The 10,968-nt window shown below is 40.2% G+C and overlaps 1 protein-coding gene across 2 annotated transcripts in view; it reads left to right on the forward strand.

The window, feature by feature from the left end:
* Positions 1-4,188, forward strand: part of syt7a (synaptotagmin VIIa) — a gene marked incomplete at its 5' end in the record, with an annotated part of 83,579 nt that extends 79,391 nt beyond the window's left edge. For both annotated transcript variants that reach the window (XM_079254342.1, XM_079254341.1), the window contains 4 exons: positions 422-591; positions 921-1,035; positions 1,681-1,880; positions 3,949-4,188. In XM_079254342.1, coding sequence (XP_079110468.1) covers positions 422-591; positions 921-1,035; positions 1,681-1,880; positions 3,949-4,053 — 590 coding nt within the window. In that variant the 3' untranslated portion in view covers positions 4,054-4,188. The remainder of the gene's footprint in view (positions 1-421; positions 592-920; positions 1,036-1,680; positions 1,881-3,948) is intronic.
* Between the last annotated feature and the right edge of the window lie 6,780 nt (positions 4,189-10,968).

Genomic DNA, 10,968 nt, shown 5'->3' on the forward strand with positions numbered 1-10,968 from the left:
GTTCACAAAATATGTAGACTTGACTTTTTATGTCAACTAATGATGATCTTGCTGTAAACTGCAAATATTTTCTGACAGTGACAAAGATTGCAATGAAGCCACCCATCCTTCCAAAAAATGCTGAAAGGGCTCAAAGCCTTTCTAAAGGCTGAATAGTGTGTGCTCTTGAAAAATGAATGAGCTCAGTGTCTGTGACAAGACTACTGTATAATGATCCCTCTGGGTCATTTCACAGAGATCTGACTGGTCCAACAGCTTTTCAAATGCACTTTGGCCTTTCCCAAATTCATCCCTGTTAGCATGTTGCACATTACATTGCCCTCTCTGTACTGTCAGGAGCACTAACAATACTCTTTTTCACTCCTTGTGAAGCTGTGCCATGCTTGCCCCTGAAGTGTTATCTGTCCTGTGTCTGTTTTAGGCTTCCCTTATGAGAAGGTGAGAGAGCGCACTCTCTACCTCCAGGTGTTGGACTATGACCGCTTCAGCAGGAATGACCCCATTGGAGAGGTGTCAATTCCCTTGAATAAGGTGGAACTGGGCCAGATGAAGACCTTTTGGAAGGAGCTCAAGCCCTGCAGTGATGGCAGTGTAAGAGATAAAATGATGGCCATGTGGAAGAACCATGAGAATCCACTCTTTTAATTCCATTACTGTTTAATAAAGCAGCATTGACAGATTTGGTGTCTGCTTCCAGCACAGGAGCCAGGTTGATTTAATTTTCAGGTGAGCAACATGCTCGCCTTAGTAAGTCTGGTCACTGGACCATTTGTGTTTGGCACAGGGGGTTAGAGCAGAAAGGGCAGTGATGTAAGATTACACAACAGGCTAGTGAGTAATCTAAAGTTTTATATCCTCTGATGAAATCTGATATTAGGCTGAATGATTCATGCTCCATTGTGTTCGTGTGTGTTTCTCAGGGGAGACGAGGAGACCTGCTGGTGTCTCTCTGTTATAATCCCACCGCCAACACCATCACTGTGAACATCATCAAAGCGCGCAATCTTAAAGCCATGGATATCGGGGGCACCTCAGGTAGCGACTCCTCTGTGTTTGTTCAGTCTTCTCTTTCTCCATCCTGAGTTTACCATTCAGCTGCCCTTTTCATGGCTTTGGAAGCTCTGTGGTTTCACATATGGCTATGTCTCAGTTTACAAACATTTACTGACTGGTCTGTGCAGAGAATGGTTACTGTCCACCATAGATAGCTGCAGCAGCAAGGTGACATTACATCAAGCATCTCTCCGTTGACCTCCCTGTATGTATATCTATGAGGATCTTGAGACTCCCAGCCAAATGTGCCTCAGCTCAGTCTGGTGGCTGCTTGCTTTTAAAAGATCCAGTCTCACAGAAAAGTTCTTCTCATCTATACTTTTGTCAAATTACAGCATCTTGCAGTACCAGGAGTGGCACCTTCTAGAATTACTGAACATGATAATGCTCCAGAATTGGTAGTGTAAATCCCAGGCCCTATTTCCATAAATACTTTCTCATTTGTACATTTCCTAGCCCAGGGAATAGGTTGACCTTGAGCTCAAACGAGGTGTCTGCCTCCCTGTTGCCTTCCCTGACTTTCACAATTAAGAGGGTAATAGCTAACATGACCCCAAAAATCGCCACCCCGCAGAATCTTCATTGTTCCTGTCATGTAAACTGCTGCTGTCTGAATCCACATTGCAGATCCCTACGTGAAAGTGTGGCTTATGCACAAGGACAAGCGTGTAGAGAAGAAGAAGACAGTGGTGATGAAGCGCTGTCTGAACCCTGTTTTCAATGAGTCTTTCCCCTTTGACGTGCCCGCCCATGTGTTGAGGGAGACTACTATCATCATCACCGTCATGGACAAGGACAGGCTCAGCCGCAATGATGTTATTGGCAAGGTAACGGTGTCTTATCTATGTTGCAGCTCTCAATTACAGTATACTTAAAATCCTGATCACCTGTTTGAAGTGCAGCAATGTAATTTCAGTCTAATTATTTCCATTAAATGTAATTTTAACATTACTTGTACTTCACTTGAGCATGTTTAGCATGGCACTTTATTTAACTGAAATATTTTTATATATATATATATATATATATATATATATATATATATATATATATATATATATATATATATATATATATATATATATATATATATATATATATAAAGTTATACATGAAGTAAATTTACCTGACAGTAAATGACTTCATGAAAATAATCCCCATGTTAATCAACACCATTGAAATGCAATATGTCATAACAGTAAATACTTTTTCTTTAAGTATCTTTTGATAAATTTACTTATTTACTATCCCTTAGGTATAGTTTTGACTACCAACAACGTAATCAACTGTTAAGTGGTTTAACAAGCCAAAAAAAAAAAAAAAAAAAAACACATTCCCCAAATGTTAATTGGGCAAGTAATGGACTGTAAATGATTGAAAATCCAGGCAATATCCACCGACAAACTTTGACAGATTTTTAGAAAGCACAGAAAACTATTGCTCAAGATAATTTTACCAAACAAAAAGAAAGTCTTATTGTTTGGATGCACAATATGAAGAAATGATGAGTGGTAACAAATGTTTGAATAGTTTGGTACTTCTTTTAAACTGGCTCCTTATTACATCCACATGTAACATTGAGGCCTCATATTTGGCAATTCGCAGGGACCATGCCAACTGTAGAGACTGTAGGACCTAAGATTAAAAAAACATTTTTATCTTCAGTGAGCAATCAAACTGATCAAGCAAAATCTCTTCAAAGCTAAATTAACTTCTAAGTTCTGGAGAGGATCAGGTAAAAAAAAAACACATACTAAAATACTTACTTAAATATCAAGACTGATGCCATTAAATTCAGCATACAATCTTTTCCAAAGAGACCCACAAATGATAAGCACAACATTCAGTATTTTGCTCAAGGACACTTTCAAAGCTGGACTTGGAAAAACACTGATGTTTTGTTTTGCTTGGTAAAAAACTGAAAACTTCAGTTTTTCAAATTGTTTGACAATACTGGAACAATGTCTGCAAAAAATACAATACTCAGTCAAGAGCCGCTTATTAAGTTATATTGGTAATTTGAATGGAGTTAAGGGAAAATATGCAAGTAATAATAAATGTAAACATTTGATTTAAGTATATTTTTAGTTTAAACTGTAGACTTCTTGACAAATGTCCTTGTGCACTATTCCCTTCCCCAACCTGGGTACTTAATGGAGCACTTTTTACTTTCACACTTCTAATAAGTGAGTTTAACTTGTGAAATATTTGCTTCTTGTTCTGTTGGGAAAGTTTCCTGATCATTAAAGGCTGATGGCTTTCATTATTGAATTGCTGACTCAAAATTTTACCAAAGATTTTTTTGTATATTTCCTTCAAATGTATGAAGTCAGTTAGCAATATTGTGAGTTTCTGCAGCTTCATTACACCCAGACAGGTGACTCTATGATAACTGACCATGGATTATTCTGGATATTAAATATATCTTTCTATAATTCATTATAAATTATCAATGCTCCATCTTTCAACAGATGAAAACTGACTTTTACACAACATTCAGCTCTACAGAAAGTCTCAGTTGGAAAAATAAATGCAGCCATAAACCTTTACTTTGAAAGAATAACTTCAGCTGTAGGTTTCGTTAAATTGACCAACAAACAAATAAAGATATACTTCATCAATGAAGCAACATTAAGTGCACTGAGACCAGCATTTTTGCTTCATTTAATTACTTTCTAACCAGTTGCTCCTCTCAAGTAATGACACAGCTCCCTCGAAAGCAGCTGATACCAAACACCCAATCAACATTTTGCCACTTCTCAACTTGCATGAAGCAACATACAGCTAAATAATACCTGTGAAAAGATGTTACCTTCACAGTGAGATGAAGACTGCAACATTTACAGTTAATTCAGGAAGTGTTTCTTATTATTTATCTTTTCTTTCCGCTTTCAGATCTACCTATCATGGAAGAGTGGACCAGCAGAGGTGAAGCACTGGAAAGACATGCTCGCTCGGCCGCGTACTAATGTCGCCCAGTGGCACGCTCTCAAGGCCTGATTGCACCACCCAGCTTCCTCCATGGCCCCTTCCCTTCTCCTGCCCCCGCCCAATCCTTTCTTCCTTGCTCCCGCTCCTGTCCTTATGCACAAGACTGACTTGCTGCCAGGCTGCGAAACACGGGTACAATTAGCCATCTGCTCTCTTAAACCTTTAAAGGCTTTTTCTCTTTTTCTCTTTTATTTCAAAATCTCAATTTCCTCTCCCTCTCTTCTCTCCCTCTGTTCCCTTTTTTCGTGCAGTTGTGTCTCAGTTTCTGTCTCACCACTTTGCCAATGGTCCCCCTGTTTCTAACTGTCTGTATGTCTGTCTGATCTTATGCACTTTGCCTGTATGGAGGTCTGATAATCAGTTTTTTTCTTTTGTTTGTTTTTGTCGATCCCTTAGTTCTAAACTGCACTGCAGCCCGACCCATTCAAGGTGCCAGTCCCTTGGGATCACAGAAAATCTTCAGTAATGATCTTATCTTATTTAATCCTATTGTATGAATACTCCAGGTAAACAATATTATATAGTATGTACTATATGTACATATGCATATAGATATATTAGGATTGTATTGGCAGAACTTCCCCTCTACAACTTACTAGAAAATAGTATGTTATCGTAGCCTGTCTCCAATTTCCCACCTTCTCTGTCTCTTCATTTGTCCTCTGGTCCTTGTCATGTGTCTCAAGTGTGTTATGTTTTCTCCTCTTTCTCAGTCCTTCCTCCTTCTGACTCAAATGTGGTTTAATGTTCAGCTGAAGTTGTTGAAAGCAATCAATACTCGGTTTGCAATGAAACCAGCTGAAGTCAAGATGGAATTGTTGATACTGCTGTTATTTCTTCCTCCTCCTTTCTATTTTTCTTCCTTTCTCTTATTTTTCTTATTAACTCTTTCTCTTCTTCTGGCACAATGTTAGAGAATTACTTCCTCCCCTACCCAACCCCCTTTTTTTCTGGGGCCCTTCTCCTCATCTGTGTGCTGTGGGTGCTGTGCTGTAGCTCCAACAAAAATAGAGATTTGAAGAAAAAAAAAAAAATTAACAGAGAAAAAGAAAAACTGGAACTGGGAAAGCGGAGACATGAACTTGTGACATGGATCGCTCCTGATTTTTCCAGACAAACCAAGACCTGATACAGAGAGAGAAAAAAGAAGAAGTTCAAAACAAAGTTAAATGCAAACAAATCCTTCCACCCCGAGATACTATGATGTCACTTTTCACAGCACCACCAAACGAGGAAACAAATTTAAATCTTCTTCCGATGTTAAAATGAGAAAAAAAGCTAAATTTTTGGTGTTTGTGCAAATGCATTTGGATTTGTGCACATACTTCTTTATGTTTATTGATGCTATAAATTCTTTGTGCTGCCCTTTGCTCTTGCTTTGTACTGGTGGGCATCGATCTCTACTGGGTTTGGCTGTATGGTGCGTTGCGCTAATGTGTGCCTGTTGGTGTGTGTTTGTTCACAGCAGCAGCACAATTCAAACTCTGCAGAAATCTTCTTCTCTTTTCTCTTTCTCTTCTTGCGATCTTCTTGCTCTTCTTACTGCCATTGTTTCCCCATCCTCTACTGCCCTGCCTTCCGAATGACGGCATGGGGAAGTCCATTTTGCACTTTTTGAAAATGTAATAACAATAATAATGATGATGATTATGATGATGATGATAGCTGTGGTGAAAATCAAGGGAGGAGAATCTGAAAGGGTGGGCAGCAGTTGGAGAGGGGTGATGTCTGCTCTGTTATTTCAGGGTTTGGAGATGAGCTAGAGGACGCAGAGGATGTAGGGCTCTCATCCTCCTCAGCTTGTCATATTCTTTTTTGTATTTATAATTGTGTGTATTTGTATGGCAGCTCCCAGACTCCTGGTGGCAGACTGCAAGTGTTTAAAATGTCAGCCCAGGATGGAGATACCAGACTTGTCTACTTGTCACATGGAGGCCAGCCAGTATGACAGTGCTACAGCACAATGTGTCGATCAACAACAAGCCCAGTAGAGCTCTAAGCAACAGGCCTCACATTGTACTATTTAGCATACAATATCTGAGAACAGTAGGATCAACCTTCATTTGGCTTCAACACTTGCAGTAAAGATCACAAAGATGTTCTTGGAGTTTTTGTTGCAGTTCACAGGAACTATGAATGGGTGTGATATTAGATGATGGCCTGATCTCTCAGTGTGAGATACTGTAGAAGCAGATTAGATATTATCTCTATCCTGAGTGCTTGAAAGCACCACAGAGTGTACTGTAATAGTGACAGTCTGGCTTGTCAAAGACATTCAACTCAGTGTGATATTTCTGTAAATAAAGCAGTCATAAACCCAGAGCACTGAAGAAGTCTGTCATTTAGAGCAGCTTACACAGACATCCGTTCTGCATATCCTCTACTTTCACTGACTTTATTATCATTGTATTAAATACTATGGGGCACAATTATGTCTGCTAATAAATATTTCATTTTATATCATCTGATCAGGGTTTATTTCTAAATGACCATTCATGTTTCAAAGATCTTTTGTATTAGACAACCTAGGAGATAGTCAGGTCTGTGTTCTGCTGAGTTCTGGTTGAGACCAGATTAGTTCAGTTTATGCAGCATTTGCAGTTCTTCTGGTGCTTGTTTTCACTCATGATTAAGTTCATTTAAAGATGTGATGCAGTTGTGGTTTCATCTGTACCAGGCTGCTCTTTACAAAGTGTCTCCAGAAGCTGGTTTGGGCGGCCCATCGCGTGCTGTGTGTTCTGGCAACTGTGTTTCATGTGAGCCTTGTTGCTGGCTGCTGTGATGCACTGATCCAGTCCAGCACCCTTCAGAACAATTGGCCAGCCATTGAACAGGGCCCACTGTTTTGACAGTCACTGCTTGCAATGTCACAGCACATTATGCTCCCATTAGGTGGTGCTTTCTTGAACCTGCAGGTTTCTCTATGTGCACAGGTAAAACTTGCTAAAATTAATTCAAGTATTGGAGTTTTATCTGTCATCCATGCAGTCACTAACTTACTCAAATCCATGTCTTTGGACACAGAAAGGCCCTGAGGTGACAAGTATAACTTAATGGCAATAAGGCATCAGCGCAAACAACCTGGTTTGTCAGTCAAAGATGGTAAACAATCTATACGTAATCGCTGCTGAACCTGTGAAAACACCATGTACAGCCAATGAGTCAGCACTCGCTCCTTGGCTTTTGTCTTTCACCAGATTTCCACATTGCTCCATGAGTGAAAAACTGTTATACTACAGGGGTTTATAAAGCTTTATTATCAGCATCCCTGTAGACTTGGGAATATGGGTATTTCTTGCAGAGTGTGATACCAGTGGTCCTGGAAGGTAGACTGGAGGCTAGAAGACTTGAGGGCTGTGCTTTTAAAACTTTTCGTAAAGAGTTATTTTGAATACAGATGACCTCCAAAGCTGAAATCCAAAGACATAGCATATTCTCTACTAAACTATTTGGGAAATGGGAGACTACAGGGTTAACTGGAGTTATGAAATGCTAAAAATAATCACAACTTTAAGAAAGATTTAGAAGAACTACAAAAATAAAAATCCCTTTTAAAAATCCTTGTAAAATGTCCTCTTCTGGGCATCCTGTCTCTTCCCTGAGCTCTCTCCAGCTAGCAAAAGGCAGTCAAAAATTGGCTTTTGCATTATTTCCTTGCTCTGTCACTTTTCCTCCTTCTTTTCTTTCCTTCATCTGATAAATGTCTTCTTAGGTTTCTTTGCCGAATCGGTTATGGTAACAGGCCCAAACCATCCAGTGTTTTAATATGCTGGAGTTGCTGCAGTGTGATACACTTCACAGACGTGTTATTAAAAGACCTCTTGTCACTTCTTAACCCAACTGTTCTCCTCAAGACTTAGCTGAACTGCCCACAGATACGAGCTCAGTTAGTTGACTCGAGCAGCAATACTCTTGGTAGCAAAATGACAATTACAAATTCTCTTGATAGCAAAACATTTACCCAGGGCTAACATCAACCCCTACAAGTGATTGCTAGTGGAACCCGAGTAAAAATACTTCCACTCTGCTAGCCGTGGTAGTTGTCATCGACCATGTCTCTAGCACTGCAGCTAAACTGCCGTGCTAAGAGAATGGATACCGCCAAAGTAACCACTGAAGCAGAGAAGAAACCACAGATGTGAACCTGCCCCTGTGAAATAAAATTTCAAGCTAGAATACTCACTTGTTGTGTGTGATGTGTCTTGGTCTGATACACACCCAAGCAGCTCTTGAGTATTTAGAAGTGTGTTCACACTGTAACCAGTTCTCTCTCAAGATGCTTCATTGATGTCTGGCTCATCAGTTTCTGCTGAGCTTCTTATTTCTGATAATGATAAAGACAATCACCTGCCTTTCAGACCCTCTCATCGGGCAGCAAAACCCCAGAGGTCAGTCAGGCCAGTGATAGAGAGTCACCTTCGTCTGTTTTGGATCAGGAACTGGAGGATGTGTGCAAATGTGTTGCTTTTTGTTCCACAAAATTAATAAAATTTTGCAAACTGTTGAATTCAGGCATTGTGATGAGCTCACATTTGAAAATTGGGCAAACCATTAGCACAAGGGGAACTGGTCTGGTATTTGCAAAAAGGGAGTGAGACCTCTTGCCTACATAAACAGCCCTGGGGAAGACAAAAAGTCCCTAAGCATGTGTGTAAACAATGTTTTTTGCAACACAGCACAAAGAGAGGGAGCTAGATGTGTACACTCAGACGAATGGTTGATGAAGCATCCTCTTGCCAGGTGGTGGCAAATCACACAAAGTGATTATTGGGTGGATTTGGGCAATAGAATAAAAATGGAGAAGAGTTTTCTTACAGTCTTGGAATGTTTCTTCATTGGTCAGTCATTGGATTCAATTCAGGCCAGAGTAAAGGTAAAAGCTCTGAAAAACTGCTCAGCGCTGTTTTGCAAGTCTTGCCCAAACTTTGATGAAGGTTCTTTGGCCTGATGATCAGTGCTGGTGGTGTTCTACATAGTCTCTCAGACGCTGAGCCCATGCACTGCATGCAGATTGCAGTCTGCACAGCTGCTTTACTTCCCTGGAAAGGGGTAGACTTCAGGACTCATGCCCATGGGGAGAGTGCAGAGTAGAAAAGTGATCATGACAGATGCCTCACTCTCAGGCTGGAGCCATCAGGGTGGACAGCACCTCCGTGGCTCATGTTCTCGACCCTCAAACAGCAATTTTCTGTCCTTGAGGGCACTCATGTACCAGAGGCTTTGAACCAGAATGTAGACCTGCTTTTCAGGAGTGATCTCCGTATGCAGAGTTGAAATTATACCCAGATGTGGCCAATGGGTTTGGCAATATTATTGGTCAACAGTCTGTAGCCCTTTTTGGATCTAGAAAAAAATGCTCACTGTCCCCTGTTCTTCTTTCTGCATGATCAGAATTCTCCTTTTGAAATGGATACGCTTGCACATTGGTGGCCCCATGTTCTTCCATATATGTTTCATAGTGTTCATTTCACCAAAGCTATCCAGGATGTGAGCAGAGGTACTGTTGATGATTCTCATTGCACCCTACTGGAAATCAAAACACTGGTTAGCAGAGATAACAGTTGCTATGGTAGGAGCCCTAGCCTCTATCAGCACACAAAAATCAGTTTTTCTCAGGCTTGGAGAGAAATCTTACACTGCTGGACTTCTTCAGAGTGTCATTGAGACAATCATGTGTGCAAGAGCACCTTCAGCAAGGTCTTGGTATGAAATAATCAATCTTTGAAAATGGTGCCCTGTGATTCCTACTTTCCTTCAGGATCTGGTAGACTGAGGAAGAGCTTTTTCTGCCATCAAGGTGTGTTTAGCAGCAATCTTCACTTGCCACATTGATCCATGTACTTCCAATACATCTAGCATGCAGGGGAAGACAGGATAAACTTGCTCCCAAACCCTGCGTTCTTGCTTAAATTCTTGTCCCAGTTGACTTAGTGTACTTCAGTTCCCTGCCTTTCTGAGAAGCAATGACGATAGTATACCCATTGCCCAGGAAGAAGTGAGCATGTTTTAATAACCCTCCCTCGCACTGACAGACATGCCTCCAGCCAATCATGACTGGGAGAGTGCAATGAGAGCTTTTGATGATATCAATCCTGAGCATTCTAATAGTGAGACATGAAATGAATGTTATGAATTTACATCTATGTCAGCGTGCTATAAAAATTAGTCAGAAGCACAATGTTTTAAAGCTTGGAATTTATGTAGTATTGTTTTAAAAGCATCAAATGTGAAAACATAAATTTATTTGGCAAATTGATCTCTTTAAAGCCAAAGATAGATAAATAGATATTACTAAAAGTCATTCTTTGACCATAAAGTTAGCCATCACTTCTAAAAACACTGATACATACTGCTTTGTTAGGTTTGTTATAGTCCTTGTAATTTCACAGCATTTTTACTTTAGAAAACCTAATGTATCCCAGTGATGAATTAATCATTACAGGATTGCACATGCCATATAATAGCCAGAAGTCCTAAACATTATGTTCTAATTGCCAGCAGTCAAGGAGCCACAACATTAAAATGGATGGGGAGCTTAGAGCCAAACAGTGTAAAGGAGAAAGCAATTTCCAAATCCCACTTTTATTACACTGTCACCTGTCTCACACCTCTAAATGTATTGTGTTTTCTTGGCACAAACAAAGTCAGCCATGACCTTCAGCAAGCCAGAGCTCATGAATATAACAGGGCAGCTTTGCAGATGCTCCCAGTCAAACTATTTTCAGATCAGCTCCACTTAATGTGCTGGGTCTCCTTGTGTTCAGCCCCAGTGCTCTGTCATCACTTCATTTAGGCGCTAGCAGAGTCAGTGAGCAGATACTGACAATTAGTATTTGGTTACAAAAGTTTAATTTGAGATGACAGACAAGACTGCCCACAACTTTACTGCAGAGTTAAAGCACATCAAACTTTAATTTCTTGATA

The sequence above is a fragment of the Telmatherina bonti genome (genome assembly GCF_933228915.1).
Source record: "Telmatherina bonti genome assembly, chromosome: 2".
NCBI lineage: Eukaryota > Metazoa > Chordata > Actinopteri > Atheriniformes > Telmatherinidae > Telmatherina > Telmatherina bonti.